Source organism: Geotrypetes seraphini, chromosome 8, assembly GCF_902459505.1.
Source record: "Geotrypetes seraphini chromosome 8, aGeoSer1.1, whole genome shotgun sequence".
NCBI lineage: Eukaryota > Metazoa > Chordata > Amphibia > Gymnophiona > Dermophiidae > Geotrypetes > Geotrypetes seraphini.
Genome location: NC_047091.1, coordinates 922,282 through 945,504, shown reverse-complemented (window position 1 = coordinate 945,504; position 23,223 = coordinate 922,282). Strand labels below are relative to the sequence as shown.

Below are 23,223 nucleotides of genomic sequence, written 5' to 3'. Positions count from 1 at the left end.
AGAGAGCCCGCCGCCTCCCGAGAGGTCGAGGCGATATCTCGATCAGGCCTGCAGCAACTCCAGCCCCCTCAAGGAGCTGGCAACCCTTCCAGGTAAGAACGGAGCGCTGCTGGAGTATCCATCAGGACCACTCCGGTGTTATGTTGAATGCGCACCTTAGCAGGATATTGAAGAGTGAATTTAATCCCTCTGGCATGAAGCTGCGTACAGTAGGGCGCCAGAGCCCTTTGCTGCTCCGAGAGCCGGATGGAAAAATCTTGAAAGAGCAGGAGCTTGGTGCCATTGTAATCCAGGGAGCGGGCTCGCCGGTATGCCTCCAGGATGTGAGCTTTAACAGCATAGTTGAGGAAACGGGCTATAACTGGACGTGGTCGGGCTCCCTCAGCACTTGGTGCCCCTATATGATGTACCCTTTCCACGTGCACTGGGCCCAAGGAAGATGTAAGTCCGAGGGTTTGGGGCAACCACGTGGCCACCAGGTCTCCAAGCTCAGAGTCGCGGACAGACTCCGGTACCCCTATGAGCCATAGGTTATTTCGACGGCTGCGATTTTCTGCCTCCTCAGCCCGATCGTCCAGCTGCTTAAATTTTGCTTCCAAGGCTGCAAGACACTGTCCGCTGAATCTGCCTGATCCTCGTGCGCCGAAATCCGCTCCTCTGCCTGCTGGAGGCGCGCGGCGTGGCCCGCAATGCTGTCTTTCACTTCCTCCAGCACGGCATGCAGTTTGGACAGTTTTTCGTCCAACAGTTTGGACAGATGGCAGACCAACACCTGCATGTCTGCATCGTGCTGTGGCGTAGCAGCCGAGATCGGGCTAGTGGCCGCCATTTGCATGGGCTTAGCAGACCTTTCCTTTCCAGGCCTCGGGGTCTTTATCGGCATACCTGCCGACCGAAACTGATCTGCACTCCACCAATGCTCCCAAAGAGAAGCAGGAGAGAACCTGAAGCGACGAATACAAAATCAGAAAGAAGCGTGCCGACTATAAGCAGGTTCGGGGGTAATTTCTATGGGTTAGAGCGGAGCTCGAGCTACTGACGTCTGATCAGCACGCTAGCATCACGTGACCCCGGCTTCAGAGTCCTATCTATCAGTACACCCAGGTCCTTTTCTTGTTCGCTTTTACCCAAAGTTGAACCTGACATTCTATACTCGTGTTCCTTGTTCTTTCTGCCTAAATGCATTACCTTGCACTTTTCCACATTAAACTTCATCTGCCATTTCTCCGCCCATTTCTCTGACACAAGTCACTCTGGAGTTCCTCGTTATCCTTCTGCGATCTGATTGCCCAGCATAGCTTTGTATCGTCTGCAAACTTGATGATCTCACTGGAGTTCCTTCTAGGTCATTGATGAAATATTAAATAAGATGGGCCCAAGTACCGAGCCCTGGGGTACACCGCTAGTCACTTTCTTCCAGTCTGAGCTCTCCAGCCATTTGCCTATCCATCTTAGTATATCTCCCTCTATTCCATGGCCTTATAGTTTCCTGAGAAGTCTCTCATGTGGAACCTTGTCGAATGCTTTTTGGAAGTCCAAGTATATTATGTCCACCAGTTCTCCACTATCAATTTGTTTGTTCACGGTCTCAGAAAATTGAAGTAAATTCGTCAAACATGATTTCCCTTTCCTGAAACCATGTTGACTGGCTCTCATCAGGTCGTGTGTATCCAAGTGCTGGACTATGCTATCCTTAATCAGTGCCTCAACCATCTTTCCAGGGACAGATGTAAGACTCACAGGTCTGTAATTTCCCGGTTCTCCTCTTGATCCTCTTTTGAAAATAGGCGTGACGTTTGCTATCTTCCAGTCGTCCGGTATCTGTTCAGTTCTAATTGACAGGTTGGCAAGTTTCTGCAATAGTTCTCCGATTTCAACCTTCAGTTCTTTTAAGACTCTCGGGTGAATTCCATCCGGTCCAGGGGATTTGTCACTTTTAAGTTTGTCAATTTGGTAGTATATCTGGTCCAAGTCCACTTCTACTGTGGTGAGGCTGTTCTCTATTACTCCTTTGAACACTTTCACTGCTTCTGGTATTGTTGCAGTGTCCTCCTTCGTAAAGACAGACGCAAAGAAGGAATTTAGTCTGTCTGCAATTTGTTTGTCTTCCTTGATGTACTCTTTTTTTTCCCTGGTCATCCAGCGGTCCCACCGTCTCTTTTGTGGGGTTTTTTCCTTTTAAGTATCTAAAGAAGGGCTTGAAATTTTTGGCCTCTTGCGCTATTTTCTCCTCATAGTCCTTTTTGGCATTCCTCACCGCCTTGTGACACTTCTTCTGATCATCTTTGTGTTTGTTCCAAGCTTCGGTCGTTTTCGTGCGTTTCCATTTTTTAAAAGAGTCCTTATTTTCTTTTATGGCTTCCTTCACCTCTCTAGTAAGCAATGCTGGTTCTCCTTTGCCTTTAGTTTTCCTTTCTTTGGAAATCCGCGGAATGTAGAGATTTTGTGCTTCTGTGATAATATTTTTCATTAGGGACCATGCCTGATCCACCGTTTTAGCTTTGTCCATCTTTTTCTTGAGCCTTTGTTTCACTATGGCTCTCATGTTATCGTATCTTCCCTTTTTAAAGTTTAAGGTCGTGGTTAAGGTTTTGATACGTTTCCCTTTCCCAATGTCAAGTTTAAAGTTGATCATGTTGTGATCGTTCGTCCCCAGCGGGACCGTGACTTCTACTTCTTTTGTCGGTCCCGTAATGCCATTTAGGACCAAGTCCAAGGTGGCGTTTTCTCTTGTTGGCTCTCCTACCATTTGTTCCAGGAAGCAGTCCTCTGGTGCCTCCAGGAACTTGGCCTCCTTGCCGCAGTTCGAGGTTCCCAGGTTCCAGTCTATCCCCGGGAAATGAAGTCTCCCATGATTATTTCATTACCTGTTTTACATTCTTGTTTAATTTCCTCTATCATTTCTGCGTCTGTCTCCTCCGTCTGTCCTGGGGGTTGATAGTAAAGGCCAATTTTTGTGTCTGCACCATTGTGTCTAGGAATCTTGATCCAGAGGGACTCCAGCTCCTCTTTGGGTTGTAGCCTCTCTAACAGATTTTACTCCTTCCTGAACATATAGGGCAATACCTCCACCTTTCTGCCCTACTCTATCTCTTCTGTATAGTTTGTATCCCTATTGTACTGTGTCCCATTTGTTTTCATCATTCTACCATGTTTTGGAAAGAAGACTTCTTGTCGGCGATTAGCAGCAGCAGTAGCAGGGAGGTAAGACAGCAGCGGCGGCGGACTGGGGAAAGGAAGGAGGGAGGCTTTTTTTTTTCTGCGGCAGGGAGAGAAGGAGGTAGGCAGGCAAGCAGGCTGGCATTAGCGCGGTAGGGAGGGAGGCAGGTAGACAGGCAGGCTTTGGGGGTGGGACAAAGTCTGGAAGGCAGTGAGGGGGACATAGGAAGGAGGCACTGGGGGCACTAAGATACATGGGAAGGAGGCACTGGGGGTACTAAGGACATGTAGGAAGGAGGCACTGGGGGCACTAAGGACATGGGAAGGAGGCACTGGGGACACTAAGGACATGGGAAGGAAGCACTGGGGCCTTAAGGACATGGGAAGGAGGCACTGGGGGCACTAAGGACATAGGAAGGGGCACTAAGGATATGGGAAGGAGCACTGAGGGCATAGGAAGGAAGCACTGGGGGCACTAAGGACATAGGAAGGAAGGAGGGAGGGAATAGAAAGGGACAATTGTTGGGCCTGAGTACAGAAAGAATTGAAAGAAAGGATACACAGTCAGAAGGAAATGCAACCAGAGACTCATGAAATCACCAGTCAGCAAAGGTAAGAAAAATTATTTTATTTTCAATTTAGTGATCAAAATGTGTCAGTTTCGAGAATTTATATCTGCTGTCTATATTTTGCACTATTTGTCTATTTTTCTATAGTTACTGAGGTAACATTGCATATTTTAAAGTCATCTGCCTTGAGATCTTTGAAACCCCCCAAATATAAATGATAATTAACATTTTTAATGCTAGTATGCTTTGTAGTTTTTTTAAATTTAATGGTTACCATTATGAATTAATAAGATATTATGTGTTCATGAAAAATTAATGTAAGAAATTGGGGGCGGGGCTAGGGCAGGATTGGGGGCAGGACTGACAATTAATGATGAAAAAAATAAATAGTCACTTTACTCATGCCTGAAGTCTTCATATGAAAAGCCAGTTTAAATATCAAACTCTGGAAACGAGTTTTCACCTGATTCTACTTTTCTCTGAGGAACTACTGTATTTAGTCCATAGAGATAAAAGTAGGTTTGAATAAAACTGCCCTGAAAAGAAATGAGTCCCATCTTATTTAACTGGCTGAATTTCTTTTGCTATGGTTGCTGCTTTATTCATGACCTTACCAAGATGGCTGCTAATAGAAACCAGGCCAGTTTCTAGGTTAAAGGTCATGAGGAGGTGGAGACAGTGAAGTAGAGAGTAACAGATTAAAGAAGAAAGTATGGCAGTCTCAGGAGAAGGAGGCAGCAATAGAAGCAAGGTAAACCGGCGTTTATGTAGTGCTAAGATCAAGGATAGCGCTACAATGACTCTTCCGTACCTTATGTACTACAGTGTAAAGATCTGAGCGTATTTATTAAAAAAGCCACAGTTGCCTCCGTGCCAGGTTCCCTCTGGCCACATTCAAATACAGCCTAAAAAGTCGTCTCTTTGAGGCCATGTTACTACTTAAAACCTTGCAGCGGATGTCATCTCGGTAATCCCAATTCACTTTTAAACATGCCGTGATCCTCAGTTCTGAGTATTTTCTCCGCCTTGACTGGATTAAACCCCCCAAGGAGGAGAGATTCTTCAATCTGTACAACGCTGTTGACATTTACTGTCTAGACTAGAGAATGATCACAGTGAAAGCAGAGAAATGGTTTAGGTTTTCGCTCCAGCTCCCATCGTTCCCTAGAACCGGAGGGGAGAGATTAAGGCGAACACACTTCAGAGCGTAAAGGAAGGGAGAGGACAAATGGAGAAATAGGAATGGCTTAAGGGGGGAGAAAGCGTACAAGGAGTAGAGGGTCTTAATTAATCACTAAAACCAACACATAAGGGTAGTAGGGAGAACTACAATAAGTAGGGTAAGAAACTTTAAAAGTATAAGAACCTTTTTTTTTTAAATTCAATTTCTCAGAGCCTAAGACAGAGGACTAATGAGTTTAAGCAATTAATGGGATCAATAGAGACTCCAGTAATTAGGTCTCAAAAGCATTCTTGTACAACCAGCATTTTAACAATCCTTTAAATTTACTTAGTGATTTTTCTTCCTTAATAAATGATGGTAAGGAATTCCATATTCTGGGCGCTGTAACTGCAAAGATCGTATCTTGTCTTGTATTTATTATACTAAGTGATGGAATTACTAGAAGGTTTTTGTCCTCTGATCTCAAACTTCTAGTAGGAATATATGGAATAATGTACCTTTCTAAAAATGATGGAGCTTTGGTTGTTAATATATTGAATGTTAATATTGCTATTTTGTAGGAGATTCTGTGAACAATTGGAAGCCAATGAGCTTCTTTAAGAAGAGGTGTCACATGATCCAATTTTTTCCTATTCGTTATAATCTTAATTGAGGTGTTTTGAATTAGTTGTAGTCGATGTATTTCTTTAAGAGCTATTTAACCTCTTCATGAGCTGACTTGGAAACATCAAATTTGAAGATGAAAGCATAATGTCCAATGCTGACAACACTCTCTTTCTCATTCCTACAATCAACAACCAAATAGACATTGCCAATAAAATCGAAGTCAACATCGAAAGAATCCAAAATTGGGCAACAATAAACAAATTAAAGCTAAATGCTGCCAAAACCAAAATTCTATATATTCCTCATTGCCCACCAGACTGCACCAATAAGCATCACCCTTCAATTGGGCAGCATCCTTACAGTAGATAAAACCTCCAAAATCCTACGCTGTATTCTGGACTCCACACTTACTATGGAACCACAAATCTCCAAAAGAAATCCCTCTACACCATGAGTCAATTAAGACTCATCAGACCATATTTTCATCAAAACCATTTCACCCTGATAGTTCAGATGATGATTCTACCACAACTGGACTACTATAACTCTGCCTACATGGGAATTAACATTGCACTAATCAACAAAATACAGTTTATTCAAAACACAGCAGCAAAACTAATTTTCAACCTGAAAAAACTTGACTTAGTCACAGCTTTCATCAAACAGTTGCACTGGCTGGCTGTCTATCACCTCACGAATAAAATTCAAAATATCATGCATCATTCACCTCTTACTCCATGGAAATTCTGATGCTCCACTTATCCATCTCTTCTCAACGGCATGATAAAACTTCCCGGCGAACTCTCAACAAGGTACAACTTAATCTCCCATCTACAAAAAACCTCCAATACAGGCGTATCTTTCACTCCATGCTAACCTTTCTAGGAGTGAAAATTTGGAATTTGGGCTTGCAGAAATGATCAGAGCCTAACCACACCACATTCCAAACAAAAACTGAAAACTCTTCTCTTTGATGTCTGAACCTTCTTATTTCTCTTAGCCTCCCTCCAGCTGTCTGTCTTCTCTCTTTCTCCTTCCTCTCTTTCATTTCTGCCTTTTCCTCCTCCATCTCGCTGTAAGTCGCCTCGAGCCTGCATAGGTATGCGCAACACAGAAATAGAAGATTAGATTAGTTTAGAATCTTGTTTCCTATACTTCGAGCATTAATATAGCACAGTTACTTACCGTAACAGGTGTTATCCAGGGACAGCAGGCAGATATTCTTGACTGATGGGTGACGGCACCGACAGAGCCCCGGTACGGACAATTTTAGAGTGATTGCACTCTAAGAACTTGGAAAGTTCTAGTAGGCCGCACCGCGCATGCGCGAGTGCCTTCCCGCCCGACAGAGGCGCGCAGTCCCCAGTTAGGATAAGCCAGCTAAGAAGCCAACCCGGGGAGGTGGGTGGGACGCAAGAATATCTGCCTGCTGTCCCTGGATAACACCTGTTACGGTAAGTAACTGTGCTTTATCCCAGGACAAGCAGGCAGCATATTCTTGACTGATGGGTGACCTCCAAGCTAACAAAAAGAGGGATGGAGGGAAGGTTGGCCATTAGGAAAACAAATTTTGCAAAACAGATTGGCCGAAGTGTCCATTCCGTCTGGAGAATGCATCCAGACAATAGTGAGATGTAAAAGTATGAACTGAGGACCAAGTAGCAGCTTTGCAGATTTCCTCAATAGGAGTGGAACGGAGGAAAGCCACAGAGGCTGCCATAGCTCAAACTCTATGGGCCGTGACAGAACCTTCCAGTGTCAGTCCAGACTGAGCATAACAGAATGAAATGCACGCTGCAAGCCAATTTGACAACGTACGTTTAGAAACAGGACGTCCCAATTTATTCGGATCAAAGGACAGAAAGAGTTGAGGAGATGATCTGTGGGGCTTAGTACGCTCTAAATAGTAAGCTAAAGCCCACTTACAGTCCAAAGTATGCAGAGCCTGTTCTCCAGAATGAGAGTGAGGTTTCGGAAAGAAGACAGGCAGAACAATGGATTGGTTGAGATGGAATTCAGAGACAACCTTGGGGAGAAACTTTGGATGTGTACGCAGAACCACTTTGTCATGATGAAAGACTGTAAAAGGTGGGTCTGCAACCAGTGCATGCAGCTCACTGACCCTCCTGGCAGAGGTTAGAGCAATAAGGAAGACCACTTTCCAAGTGAGAAACTTGAAAGGAGTCGTAGCCAAAGGTTCAAACGGAGGCTTCATTAAGGCGGAGAGAACCACATTGAGATCCCAGATTACAGGAGGAGCCTTAAGAGGTGGTTTCACGTTGAAAAGACCCCGCATGAATCTGGACACCAAAGGATGAGCTGAGAGAAGTTTCCCATGAACTGGCTCATGAAAAGCAGCAATAGCACTGAGGTGGACTCTGATGGAAGTAGACTTGAGACCAGAGTCAGACAAGGAAAGAAGGTAATACAACAAGGTCTCCACTGCAAGGGACGTAGGATCATGATGATGAAGAAGACACCAGGAAGAAAATCTTGTCCACTTCTGATGGTAACATTGCAGAGTGGCCGGTTTCCTGGAGGCATCCAGAATAGAACGAACGGGCTGAGACAAAAGAGTATCATTCTAAGTCAGCCCGAGAGATACCAAGCTGTCAGGTGCAGAGACTGGAGGTTGGGATGTAGAAGGGTATGCTGATGTTGTGTAAGCAGAGAAGGAAACAGTGGAAGAAGCATAGGCTCCCTGGAACTGAGTTGAAGTAGAAGGGAGAACCAATGTTGCCTGGGCCATCGTGGAGCGATGAGAATCATGGTGGCCTGTTCCCTTTTGAGCTTGAAGAAGGTTCGTAACATGAGAGGTAGCAGAGGGAAAGCATACAGGAACAGATTGGACCAATCGAGGAGAAATGCATCCGCTGCCAGACGGTGAGGAGAGTAGAGTCTGGAGCAGAAGAGGGGCAGCTGGTGATTGTGAGGAGCTGCAAAGAGGTCTATCTGAGGAGTGCCCCACTGAGCGAAGATGGACTGTAGAGTTAGAGGATCGAGAGTCCACTCGTGAGGCTGGAGAATTCTGCTGAGTTTGTCCGCCAAGGAATTCTGTTCTCCCTGAATGTAGATAGCTTTCAGGAATAATTGGTGATCTGTGGCCCAAGCCCAAATCTTCTGTGCTTCCTGGCACAAGAGGCGAGAGCCTGTCCCCCCCTGCTTGTTGATGTAGTACATCGCAACTTGATTGTCTGTGCACAGCAGGAGGACTTGAGGAAAGAGAAGATGTTGGAAGGCCTTGAGGGCATAAAACATCGCTCTGAGTTCCAGGAAATTGATGTGATGCTTCATTTCCTGGGCTGTCCAAAGTCCTTGAGTTTGGAACTCGTTCAAATGAGCCCCCCAGGCATAAGGGGAGGCTTCGGTGGTGATGAGGAGGTAGATGGAACAGAAGACCTCTGGAGAGATTTGAGGACATCAACCACCATTGTAGAGACTGACGAAGAGATGATGTCACAAATATGTGTCGTGAGCAAGGATCCGTCGCTTGGGACCACTGGGTAGCTAGGGTCCATTGAGGAGTGCGCAGGTGAAGATGTGCGAAGGGTGTGACATGAACTGTGGAGGCCATGTGACCCAAGAGTATCATCATTTTCTTGACAGAGATGGAACGTTGAGGAAGCACCTGCTGACATAGAGATTGAAGAATTTGAAGACGGTTGGACGGCAGGAATGCTCTCATGAGGACTGTGTCCAGCACCGCTCCAATGAATTGAAGTCTCTGAGTGGGGATGAGATGAATTTTGGGTAGATTGATCTCGAACCCCAGAAGCTGAAGAAACAGGATGGTTTGGTTGGTGGCCAGGAGCACTGCCTGAGAATTGGCCTTGATCAACCAGTCGTCCAGGTAAGGAAAGACCTGAAGGTGGTGAGAACGTAGAAAGGCAGCCACCACAATCAGACATTTGGTGAACACTCTTGGAGAGGAGGCAAGACCGAAGGGTAGCACCTTGTATTGGTAATGACAATGATTGATCATGAAGTGGAGGTACTGTCTGGAGGCCAGATTGACCAGTATGTGAGTATATGCCTCTTTGAGATCGAGGGAGCATAGCCAGTCGCCTTGATTGAGAAGAGGGTAAAGAGTGGCCAGAGAAAGCATCCTGAATTTCTCTTTGACCAAGCATTTGTTGAGATCTCCTGTTTTTTTGGGGACTAGAAAATAACGTGAGTAGAATCCCTGTCCCTTTTGATATAGAGGAACTTCCTCTATGGCGTTCAGAAGGAGGAGGGATTGAACCTCTTGAAGAAGGAGGAAAGACTGAGGAGTGTTCAAAGCAGACTCTTTTGGCAGACTTTGGGTAGGAAGAGTCTGAAAGTTGAGAGAATAGCCGTGGCGGATGATGTTGAGGACCCACTGATCCGAGGTGATGATTTCCCAACGGCTTATGTAAAAAGCAAGGCGTCCTCCTATGGGTCGTGGAAGATGGGCAGATGATACAATACTGGCTATGCCCTGGAGAACCAAGTCAAAAGGGATGGGTAGACTTTTGTGGAGGAGGAGGCTTCACCTGTTGTTGTTGTGCTGGTCTAGGGGTTTGCCTTTGTTGTTGTTGCTGACGCCTAGGCTGTTGAGGAGCCGGTGGCAAAGGACGAGCCACATAGCGGCATTGGTAGGCCAATTGCTGCCGAAAAGGCCGGGCTGATTGAGTCGTCTTCTTAGTTTTGAGGAGAGTATCCCACCTAGTTTCATGGGCAGAGAGCTTTTGGGTAATGGAGTCCATGGATTCGCCAAAGAGCTCATCACCTAGGCAAGGCGCATTAGCCAGTCGATCTTGATGGTTGACATCAAGTTCTGAGACCCTGAGCCATGCCAGACGACGCATGGCCACCGACATGGCCGTGGCTCGAGAGGTCAGCTCAAATGTGTCGTAGATCGACCGGACCATGAATTTGCGAAGCTGTAGGAGAGATGAAGAAGTTTGGTGAAACGCAGCTCTCTTGCGGTCAGGGAGGTACTTTTCAAAAGCAGCCAGATTTTGAATGAGATGCTATAGATAAAAAGAAAAATGAAAGGCATAATTCCCTGACCTGTTAGCCAACATCGCATTCTGATACAGCCTCTTGCCGAATTTATCCATGGCCTTACCTTCTATGCCAGGAGGGACTGAGGCATACACACTAGCTCCTGTGGATTTTTTTAGTGTGGATTCCACTAAGAGGGACTCATGTGGGAGTTGCGGTTTGTCAAAGCCAGGAATGGGGATGACTTTATACAAGGAGTCCAATTTACGAGGGGCTCCTGGGATGGTCAAAGGTGTCTCCAGATTCTTGTAAAAGGTCTCTCTCAAGATATCGTGGAGGGGTAATTTCAGAAATTCCCTTGGAGGCTGGTCAAAATCCAGTGCATCAAGAAACGCTTTGGATTTTTTGGACTCAGCCTCCAAGGGAATAGAGAGAGAGTCACACATCTCTTTCAGAAATGAGGTGAAAGAGGTTGCATCTGGCTTAGAGGACGGATCTAAAACAGAAGGATCCTCGTCAGCTGATGAACACTCCCCCTCAGAGAGAAGAGGCTCTTCGGAGTCACCCCACAGATCAGGATCCCTAACTTGGAAACTGCGATCCCGGGACTCCGGTGTGGAAGGTTCCAGGTGTCGAGTTTTGCGTGTCGACTTACCCGACCTTAGAGAAGCGGTACCGGGAGATGTTAAGGGCTGTGTCGGTGCCGAAGTTTGCACAGCCTGGTGTAAGGACCTCGGTTCCGGTGCTAAGATTGGCATAGATACCGATGAAGCAGAATGTACCGGTACCGACAAAGTGGAAGCAGATAAAATGGGCTGCTCCACTGTCGGTACCGGTAGCTCAGACCGGACCAGGACTGGAAGGTTCGGTGTCAATAGTGCGGGAAGGAGCTGTTGCAACTGCTCCTTGAGTTGCACTTGCAGGACAGCAGCAATTCACTCGTCCAGCGAAGGCACCGGTACCACTTTTTTCTTCTGCAGTACCTTCGGTGCAGCTCGACACGTCGAAGAGGAGGAACCCGAGGTTGCGGGGCTCACCTCAATCGGTGCGGAGCGCTTCCGCGGGCGCCTCGAGGTCGGCAGGACTGGGCTTGCTGCTACTGAGACTGGAGGACGCTCCAGCGGGGAAGGCTTCTTAGCCGGCTTACCTGAAGGGTGCGATGCTGGTGCGGTGTCGACGAGGTGGGTGCCGACTGAGACGGGGCCGATATCGGTGCCGGTGCCGCAGAATCAGACATATCGGCACCAAACAATAACCGTTGCTGGATCTGACGGTTTTTCAAGGTTCTCTTTTTTAAAGTGGCACAGCGGGTGCAGGTGGACGCCCGATGGTCAGGACCCAGGCACTGTAAGCACCAGTTATGCGGGTCGGTGAGAGAAATGGGCCGTGCGCACCGCTGGCACTTCTTAAACCCGGGTTGGGGGGGCATGAACGTGAAAATGGCCTCTGCCAAATCGAAGGCCGAGGCCTCGATGGTGGCAACAGGCCCCGCCGGGGCGAACCGAAAAAAAAAAACAACAAAGAATAAAATAAAAAAAGGAAAGTATATTTCCTGAAGGGTTTTCGCGAGCGGGAAGGCGAGGAAAAAATCTTTTCAACAGCCATTGAAAAGGACGCGTCTTCTTAGCTCCGTGGAAACTAAGAAACTGGGGACCGCGCGCCTCTGTCGGGCGGGAAGGCACTCGCGCGTGCGTGGTGCGGCCTACTAGAACTTTCCAAGTTCTTAGAGTGCAATCACTCTAAAATTGTCCGTACCGGGGCTCCGTCGGTGCCGTCACCCATCAGTCAAGAATATGCTGCCTGCTTGTCCTGGGATAAATACTTCTTTCCAGCCATTGCCCCCTTTTCCCATCCTTGAAGAGGTATTCAGTGATTTACTTACCTGAGGGCTTATACTCGCCTGGGGGCTTTAATCACCCTGCCCTATCATTTCTAGTTTAAAGCCCTCTTCAGTAGATTAGCCAGCCTGCTGCTGAAGACACTTCTTCCCTTCTTTGATAGATGCACACCAATTCACTTTGGACTGTCCGTGCCAGGTTCCGTGGATGACATCGTCCACATATGAGAATATGCTGCCTGCTTGTCCTGGGATAACTATCTATTGTTTTGAATTGACTGATTTGGCAAGTAGTTATGGATTCTGGCCTTTTATAGATAAGGCTTAGTCCAGCAGATCACTGCTGCTTATGGTATGAAATAACATAGAAAAAAATGGCAGATAGTGTCCTATCAACTCTGCCCATATCAACTACCATATATACTCGAATATAAACCAATCCGAATATAAACCGAGGTGACCTTTTTCTCCCAAAAAGACAGGGAAAAAAGTTCACTCAAATATAAACAGATTAGAAACTTGGGTGATCCTGGTTAGAGAGTCTAAAAACCTTGCCGCTTTCTTTTTTTTCTGGTTAAAATTTCGCAAGCCATGAAATACCGTAAATGCCCCCCCCCCCCCCCGATTTCCCACTCCATTGCCCTCCATACACCCCTCCACATAGAGAGACAAGGAAGCTTAGGAACAAGAGGTCATAGAATGAAGGAGAAGGGGAGTAGGCACGTGAGTACGATAATCTTCACCAAGAGTGATGGATACATGAAACAGCCTTCCAGTTATTCTTCCTTTAAAAGTATCATATATCATCAACATCCTTTGTAAAAAGTATCCTGAATATTTTAAGAAGTCAATAGTCAAAAGCTTAGATGGCATTTGTGTGATTTAAAAGGATGTATCCCAATAATTTAAAGATATCCAGATAAACAGGAGTTTTAGAAATTGCAAGGTATCCAGTTATAGCAGGGCCACATTTTGGATTTATAGGTACTTGGAGGGCCTCAGAAAAAAATAGTTAATGTCTTATTAAAGAAATGACAATTTTGAATGAAGTAAAACTCTTTATAGTTTATAAATCTTTCCTTTTGGCTAAGTCTTAATAATAATATTGTAATTTATAGCTAAAGAGACAAATGATCAAGAAACTGTTTTATTTAACTTTTGTGATTATTATAAACATGCCGAGGGCCTCAAAATAGTACCTGGCGAGCCGTAGGTTTGAGACCACTGAGTTATAGTGATTGATGGCATTTAATCACATAAAAATTACAGGTTATATGAAATTTAAGAGGTATGGTCAAAACATCTGGTCAAGTAAAATTTTCTACACCACCAAGGTATACAGGCTAGGCGGTTTACTGTATCTGCCTAAGTAATGTATTTTGTAATATACAGTACAACAGTAGCAGTCATGGAGACAGAGAGCATTACTGTTGGTGCTTCAGACAGGTGATGCCACGACAAATAAAGCGGTTATCACTGGTGTATGCTGATCCAGTGTGGACCTTGAGCATCTGTGCATGCTCAAGGTCTGCTGGCTCCTGCCCCATCCAAGAATCTCAGAGAAGGTGGGAGCTGGCAGGCCTTGAGCATGCGCAGATGCTCAAGGCCCTGCACTGGATCAGCCTACACTGGCGGTAACAGCTTTATTCATTGTTGTGGCATCAGATGTCTGGAGCACCAGTGGCCTGGTAAGGAGAATGCAGCAGCAGTGGGATAGAGTTTGAGGTAATACAGGAGAGTACTTCAGTCATTGTGGGCCATGCAGGAGAGCAGCTCTGATCATTGGGAGGGGTCGTGCAGGAGAGTGACTCTGGTCATGCAGGAGAGCAGTGCCAATCATCGGGGTGGGGAGGGTGCAGGAAAACAGCACCTGTTATTGTAAAGGGTCTACAGAAGTGATGGCTACCGGGTTGACTCGAAATATAAACCAAAACCCTCATTTTTGGGCCATTTTTTTGACCCAAAAAACTTAGTTTCTATTTGAGTATACAGTATATGGTACTAAGCTCTAGAATCTTGTCCTCTCCTTTAGAGATCCTATCTGCCCTGCATTTTCTTTAATTTAGATATATCATCTCCACTGGGAGGTAGTCCCACAAATCCACCACCCTTTTACTATAAACTATTTCCATAGATTACTCTGAATTTCTTGCTTTTCTATCTAGCTGGAATTTGCTGTACAGATGTCCTGCCAGAGCTGTGTAGATGCCATCCAGAGATCTCTGCAGGGAATACCAGGTGAGAACAGCTACTCCATCCCCCTTTTGTAAGGGGGCTTTCCACTCTGTATCAGCTTTACCCCTAGTCTGGAAGTCCATCCTTGTACATGCTCTCCCTGTATCTTCTTATCACTGTCTTTTCACAGTGATCAGCCTTTCATGACATACTACACTTGGGGAGCAATATCTCCAAATGGGTTAGTTTTGCATATACCATGATAGTAATAAGCCTCACTCCTAAGCCCCAGGATTTGTGGAGAATCTCAGTCTATCAAATTTACCGTTGAATGCTCACTGTATGCCAAAGAGAGCTTCCTTCTGGTGTTCATAAGATGTAATAGGTATGCTTGAAAATTCCTTCTAATGAAGCCTGTGGTACACTACCCAGTAGGATGGGGAATATTTTCTATATCTTTCTGCCACAGTTTTCTCTCTCCCCCCCATTACTTGGCACTAATACAGTTAATGCAGTTTTTGTGTTTTATGCTTTACCATTATGTCTGTTTTTTCTGGCATTCAGCTTTTTATCAGTTGCTCATATGTGTGGGCATTTAGGGCTCCTTTCTAACACCTGTTGTGATCACAGACATTTGCATCATGTTGCACATAACAGTTATATTTGATTTTTTTGTAGATATCATTGCATAGATTGCTAAGTCTTGGATAGAGAGAGACAAGCTTTTCTGTTAACAGGGAAAATTAGGAGTACTAGCTGCAGGGGGAGTATCCTGTCTAAGAGATGGATGGGTGGGAAGATGAGAGAGACCATGCATTAAGGGAGGGTGCTTGGTGAGGACTGAATTCCAATGTATTAAGAGAGGCCTCACAGAGGAGAGTGGCCAGTGATTTAGTTTGTGCATTCTACCCTGCAGTAACAAGTAGCCATGAAAAGGCAATAGTGTGCTTCTTGCAGTTGCCTATGCCAGAAACTGACCAAACTCTCTTGCCCTTCTTCCTCCTGTAGGGATCCAAGTCAATGATGTGAACTTGACCTCGGAGACTGTGGTGTTGGAAACCACATTGACAGTATCGGAGGTGCAGGCCCTTCTGGAGAGTACAGGTAGAAGGGCTGTACTGAAGGGGATGGGAAACACAGCAGAAGGTAAGTATGTATGGCTATGGTGGTATTCATGTATACATCACCTCTATACAGTATGCACATGTCCTATGCAGGCAAAATATCAAAACACTAGGCATTTGTATCTTGAATTAAGATCTATTGAAGCAGAAATGCATCAGAGATTTTCTACTCCATTTTCTTTCTACAGTAAACATCTTATATTTTGATGTAGCTGACATCTCATATTGGTTGGAAAGTGTGGACTTGTTCAATTCCCTGTCATCAGCAGCAGATGAATCCAGACACATGGGTTAAGTCCATCCACCAGCAGGCCGAGATAAAGAACACTAAAGCTGTAATTCATTACCTTAGATCAGTGGTCTCAAACTCAAACCCTTTGCGGGGCCACATTTTGGATTTGTAGGTACTTGGAAGGCCGCAGAAAAAATAGTTAATGCCTTATTAAAGAAATGACAATTTTGCATGAGGTAAAACTCTTTATAGTTTATAAAACTTTCCTTTAACAGTTAAAAGGAAAGATATATAAACTATAAAGAGTTTTACCTCATGCAAAATTGTCATTTCTTTAATAAGACATTAACTATTTTTTTCTGCGGCCCTCCAAGTACTCTATTTTTTTCTGCAGCACTCACATTTAAAGTTCAATATCTTTTCTTTCTCAAAACTGGCACATTTCAATCACTAAATTGAAAATAAAATCATTTTCCTACCTTTGTTTGGTAATTTCATCAGTCTCTGGTTGCACTTTATTCTTCCGACTGTGCATCCAATACTTCTTCCCTTCTTTCAGCCTCCTGTATGCTTCCTCTCCTCCAGACCTCATTCCCTCCCCCAACTTTTTCTTTCTTTCTCTGCCTGTTTTTCTCTGATTCCGTGCCCCATTTTTTGCTTTGTTTCTAGTTCCCTGTCCCCCCTCCTTCTTTCTTCCTTCCTCCGTGCCCCATTTTTTGCTTTTTTTTCTGGCTCCCTGTCCCCACCCCACCTTCTTTCTTTCTTCCTTCCTTCCTGCCCTCCCCCATGCCACCGCCGCCCCGGAATAGGCTGCTGCTGCTGCCGCTATCGGGAACAGGCCATCTCCCTGCTTCTCTTCTGCATGGGGCAACCAACTCTCGCTGCCCGATGTCAATTCTAACGTCGGAAAGGACGTTCCGGGCAGCCAGGCAGCGATTGGCTAGCCAGAACGTCCTCTCGACGTCAGAATTGACGTCGGGACGCCAGAGTTGGTCGGCCTGCAGGGAAGAGAACAGTGGACCGCCCCCCCCCTTGGTACGCCACTGGAGCAGCAGCGTGTCTGGCGGCTCGTTCGTTCAAAGCCTCGGGTGGTGGCTCCTTGCGAGATCTGCGTCTGAAGCCTCTCTGATGTTGTGACATCAGAGAGGCTTCCGATGCAGGAGTGGATAGCGCAAGGAGCCGCCAACCCGCAGCTTTGAGCAAACGAGCTGGCTGCTGCTCTAAAAGGAAGAGAATGATGGCCTCCAGACCGCGGGCCGCAAATAAAACCTGGAGAGCCACATGTGGCCTGCGGGCCGCGTGTTTGAGACCGCTGCCTTAGATGGCATGCTTCTTACTAGAGAATGATACAGTGACTGTTTCCCGTGATTAGCCCACGGCAACCGCAGTTAACCTACAGGAGCAGATAAAAATATGATGTGTTTACCGCAGGGGTGGAATAAAGCATTTTGCCGCTCCATAGGAGCTGTAAGAGGCTTTGATTCCACGAGGAACCACAGCTCTACAAGTTACCCACTGTTCCCAACATCCCTACCCTCTCACAGGTCCAGGTCCCCTCACCCTCCCCTTTAATTGTGGGTCCAGTAGCTCCAGCCCCCCCTCACTCGCATATCCAGTTGGCTTCCCTCTGCTCTCCCTCTCTGCTGCTGGCATATATCTTGTAGAAGAGTGAGCCTATCCCTACATAGGTCTGCTTTACGGTGCTCGTGGCCTTCCTTCTGCCGGGTGCCTCCTTATGATGCAACTTCCTCTTTTTGCAAAGACAGGAAGTTGCATCTCATAAGGAGGAGCCTGGTAGTGTGCCTCGAGCACCATTGAGCAGACCTGTGTAGAGATTGGCTCGCTCTTCTACAAGGTATATGCCAGCAGCAGGAAGGGGGAGAGGAGGCTGGACCCATGAGAGGGGGAAGCTGGAACTGTTGGCCCTGAGGAAGAGAGGTAGGGAATGCAAGGCTAAGTAGATGCTGGGGTAGGAAAAAGGTGCTGCCACTGTTAGAAGGAAAATGCTGCTCTGTTTGGGGGGAGAAGCTGGAGGGAATAGACAAAAAGGGTGCTGGACTCGCAGGGATGTGGAATGGGTAGCTGGCTGGAGCTGGATGGAAGGGAGAGTGCTGGACCTATGGGAGGAGGTGGCTGTAGGGAAGGGAGAAAGACACTAAATCTGACTGGCTGGAGCTGAAAGAAAGGAAGAGAAGTGCTGGTCCCAAAGAGGGGGAGGCTGGAGGGAAGGGAGAGAGACACTGGAGTTGGGACTGGAGGGGAAGGGATATAGGGTGCTGGACCCAAGGGGGGGTGGCTGGCTGGCTGGATCTAGAGAGAATTGCTAGATACATAGAGGGCTGTTGGAGGGAAGGGAGAAAGGTTCTGGACTATGGTGAGGGTGGGGCTGGTTTTGGGCCCATGAGAAGGGGGATGGAGGGGAGGAAAAGGAAGTGAGAGAGGTGCTGGACCCTTGGGGCACTGGAAGGAAGGGAGAAAGGTGCTGGACCTGAAAGGAGGAGGAGAGAGAATGGAAAGAGAAATGCTGAACCAAGGGGATGAAGAAAGAGGGGGTGAAATAATAAACACATAGCAGAGGAAGGAAAGAGAGAGACACACATACACACATTAGTATGGGGGAGGAACAGACCAGATAAGCTGGACACAGGGAGGTATACAAAAACAGAGGGAAGCATAGGGACATGGATACAAAGGTGAGATGCTGCATGGGTGTATGGACACAAAGGGACAATGCCAAACATGGGAGGGTTATTTGGACACAGAAGGAAGATTCAAGACATGGGGAGAAGTTCAATTTAAGTACAATTTATTTAATATACTGCAAATATAAAACCAGAAGGCAAATGCTGGACTTGGAGGCATAGGGACACAAAGGAGTGATGCCGGATACAGGAGGAGAGGATAGGGATATACAGTGGTGATGATGATTGTGGGGAGATGGATGCAGGAGAGATACTGTAAAGGGAAGCATAGAGGACACAGCACAGAGAGATGATGAACATGGGGAATGATAGGTACACAAAGATGGAAGATGGATGGTAAACATGAAGAAATGTCAAATGGGCAGGAGACCATGGTGAGTGAGTTAAGAGAAGATAGAGAGAAACAGAAACCAGATCCTGGGACCAACATGATCAATAGGCGCACAGATAGATTCATGGATAAAGGCAACTCAAAAGCTCGTAGATGATCTAGCCCCCATTCAATATCAAAATTTGTTCACTAATATAATAAAAAAAGAACCCTGGTTCATACCAGAACTAGTTCTATTAAGACACCAGGTTCGGGCTCTCGAAAGACGCTGGCATCGTCATTATACACCTACTTTACTCTACCACTATACAGATAAAGCCACACTCTTTAAAAATGCACCTTGATAGTAAACCACTTGTATTGTAACCCACTTGTATCCCATGTACTGACAAAATGAATCTTTAATGTAAACCACTTGCATCCCATGTACTGTCAAATGTATCTTTATTGTAAACCGCTTCGAACTTCACGGTATAGCGGTATTTAAGAAATAAATTATTATTAAAAAGCAAATTCAGGAAAATAAAAAAAAATATTATAACAAAAAAATTACTGCAGCCAAAAACTCTTCAGCCTTGTATGTATTCGTAAAATCACTTACTACAAAAGGAAACAATAACTCATCCATATAACAATAACTTATCCATATCCTCTACTAGTCTTTCAGCACAGGATTTGGCTAACTACTTCTCAAATAAAATCACCTCCATATGTAATACTCTAATTCCTACTAATTCTGTGCCCTTTACTACTCTATCAGGTAATTCTCATTCCATCTCTTTTAGCACATTCTCTAACTTTAGTACACCCTTTTTGCTCGAAATAGAAAAAACAACATTTATTAGACTTAGAGCTATCCAATTTTTCTAATCGAACAGGGGTTCATAATGCTGTATGTAACAGAAAAAAACAAGTTTGTCTCATAGATGCCGAGACTGTACATCTCATCCTCCAAGTCCAAATTCGTAGCCATTGAGACGCAGTAATTTGGTGCTTATTCTCAATACTCCAAATGTCTCTCAGACCAGTGTTTTATTTTAATTTGATGAATCGCTTATTTAGTTTTACTAAGCGAAGTACAAAATTGGTAAAAGTATAAACATATATTTAAACATACAATTTAAAATTTAAAATAATGGGTTAGACAAATAGACTTATAGACCGATTAAAACACGAGGTAAGAGGGATCAGAACTACAATTCAGTATCTTAAAGTACAGTGGAGAACCATTTATGGAAAGAACAATAGGGAGGGAAAGTGCAATCAAAGAAGAAAACTAATATAAAATTTAAGCACAATTTGAAGATTAAAAGCATCTTTAATTCCTTTTTGTCAGAGGGAATGCTTCCGAGCTCACTACAGGAAGCTCTAGTGGTGGTGCTGTTGAAGCCTGGGAAAGATCCTCTTTTGGTGCAATCGTATTGGTCTATCTCTTTGTTGGCCTTTGTGGCTAAGCTTTTTGCTAAGATCCTGGCAAATAAAATGGCTTGGGTGCTACCTCAGCTATTAGCGGACCCGCAGGTGGGCTTTGTTTGTGGTTGGTCAGTCTCGAAAAACCTTTTGCGGATTCTCTTGTCTCTGGAGCAGGTTTGGAGGAACTTGATGCCTTCTCTGCTCATATGTTTTGATGCAGAGAAGGCTTTTGATACGGTCAATTGGACCTTTATGTTTGAGGTGCTCCAAACTTATGGCTTCTCAGGCGATTTCTTATCAGCAATCCGGTTGCTTTATTGTCTTCCGCAAGCTCGAATTGCAGTGAATGGCTGTGTCAGACTCCTTTGCAGTGTTATGGGGTACAAGGCAGGGCTACACTTTATCCCCTCTTCTTCTCGTGCTTACCTTGGATCCTTTGATTAGGGATATCTTGTTTAATCCTGAGATTGAGGGGGTGGTTCATGGTTCTGAGACCTGTAAGTTATCTGCCTTTGCAGATAATCTGCTGATGCTCATCACTCGCCCTAGTCGATCTTTGCCGGCTTTGTTGGAAACTCTTGTGGAGTTTGGTGACTTCTCAGGCTTCAAATTGAATTTTGCTAAATCTGAATATCTGGAGTTTTTTCCTCCTGGCCTTCCCAGGGAGAGGTTTCATTGTCCTTTGCGCAAAGCTTCGTCCTCCTTTCAATATAACTCTAAGTGCGGATATCGCGAATCTTTATGACCTTAATATTTCCCGTCTGTTGGCAGCCACTAGATCTTCGTTTAAACAATGGGAAGCCCTTCCTTTATCTCTTATGGAGCGTATTAGTCTTTATAAAATGGTTATCTTTCCTAGATGGTTGTACTGCCAACAAATTCTTCCAATATATTTGTGTGCTACGGACATTAAGACCCTACATCGCATGCTTAGCCGGTTCTGCTGGGGAGGGAAGAAGGCCAAGGTGTCCTTTTCGATTTTGGTGGGTAACTGGCGCAGAGGGGTGTTAGGAATCCCAGATCTGAGGCTCTATAACTTGGCCTGTCTTCTTAGACATCTAGGTGACTGATTCAACTCTATGGAGTTTCATACTCCCTTAGCTATGGAATGTACTTGGTGTGCCCCTCTTCATCCTCTTTATGTACGCCATGCTCGTCCGGGAGCTCTACCGTTACATATTTGTTCTTCTGTCTTATTCCAGGTGGCCAGAGTTTATGGAAAGCCTTGGCTCCTTGGGATCGTTTTAGTGCTCGTTGTATTTGCTATTTGCCATTGCAAGGTAATGGGGATTTCTTGCCAGGGATGGAGAGTTCTACGTACCGTAGATGGGAGTCTTTTGTATTTGTTCAGCTCCAGCATTTTCTTACATCTAAGGGCCGGCTGATACCTTTGACTTCCCTGGGAGGTCAAGGGGGTTGGCGGGGGGAGAGCTTTTTGCTTATGGGCAATGAAGTCATTATGTAAAATCATTGTCTGCTGCTTCCTTATCAATGAATGTAGCTCAACTTTTGGATGATCTTTTTGCTCCTGATACTGAGGAATCACTGTCTATACTCTCTCGAGGAACGCAGAGAGAGGGGAGATATGATAGAGACGTTCAAATATTTAACTGGCCGTATTGAGGTAGAAGAAGATATCTTTTTCCTTATAGGACCTATGGCAACAAGAGGGCATCCGTTGAAACTCAGGGGTGGGAGATTTCATAGCAACACTATGAAGTATTTCTTCACTGAAAGGGTGGTTGATTGTTGGAATGATCTTCCACTTCAGGTAATTGAGGCAAGCAAGTGCTCGATTTTAAGAAAAAATGGGATAAGCATGTGGGTTCACTTCATGGAAGTGCTTAGGGGGAGGGTCCTTAGAGTGGGCAGACTTGTTGGGCCAGTGGCCCTTTTTTGCCGTCTTATTCTATGTTTCTATTGCGTATTTTCACCGGTGGTTGGTGCAACGTCTTCCAGCTAAATAGATTGCATCCATTTTAGCTCGCTGGGGCAAAGATTTGGCTATGGATATTCGAGAGGAGAACTTCTTTTGACTCTTGTGGCTTATTCCCTGCTGGGATGGTTCTGTGGAATTGCAGGAGTTCCAATATGTCGTGTTTATGTTTCTCAACATGGTCTCTTTTTGATGGGAGGTATTTCCTCACATCTTTGTCATCGATGTCATCAAGCCTCAAATACTTTCATACATTATTTTTGGACCTGTCCCCAACTTATTCAATATTGGTGGGCTCGGTATCGTGCGGATATCCTCCAGCAACCACTTCGGCTACATCTTAGGTGTTCTTCTGGGGCAGGTTGCTCTGTTAGGGGTCCGGGATAAGGGTCCTCGTCTATGGGTTCTCAAATCTTGTATTGTAGGGGAAAAGTGCATCTTACAACATTGGACGCAGGAGACATCTCCTTCCTTCTGGCATTGGCGCAGTCGTCTTCATGAGTTATTGTTATGGAAATTCTGGGATCTTCATTTGACTTTTAGGAAATCAAAACTTTTTTATTCTGTATGGGGCCCCTATATACAATTGTTACCTCATCGTGTGCATAGCTTTCTCCTCAATCGCTTGGGGGATGTGGCCATTCCTCCTATTGGGGGGATTTGATATAGTAGTTCTGACTGGTGCACGCACACACACTTTCATGCTTCTCTTTCTTTTTCACTGCATGACTGGGGGGAGGGGGGTTTGAGTAGGTGGGCGAGGGTTTGGGAGGGCTGGGAATTAATGGTCTAAGAAGTGGTTTCACTGGGGTTCATTTAAAAAAATATCTTTATTAGAACGTTCACATGGTCATAACAAGTTAACAGGGCAATATCGAAGTGCAATACAAAAATATGCAAAAAGAGGCACAAGCAATACAAAGCAGAGCGATGATAACATCAGCAACACAGATAGAACCCAGTGCCAAGCAAACCGCCCAGAGCCCAT

At 45.3% G+C, this 23,223-nt stretch overlaps 1 protein-coding gene across 1 annotated transcript in view; it reads left to right on the top strand.

Annotated features, from left to right (window-relative positions):
* The first annotated feature begins 4,375 nt into the window (after positions 1–4,375).
* The window catches only part of CCS (copper chaperone for superoxide dismutase), a 43,871-nt gene continuing 25,023 nt past the window's right edge, over positions 4,376–23,223 (top strand). Inside the window, exons 1-3 of the mRNA XM_033954115.1 lie at positions 4,376–4,479; positions 14,488–14,560; positions 15,506–15,643. Coding sequence (XP_033810006.1) covers positions 4,441–4,479; positions 14,488–14,560; positions 15,506–15,643 — 250 coding nt within the window. The 5' untranslated portion in view covers positions 4,376–4,440. The remainder of the gene's footprint in view (positions 4,480–14,487; positions 14,561–15,505; positions 15,644–23,223) is intronic.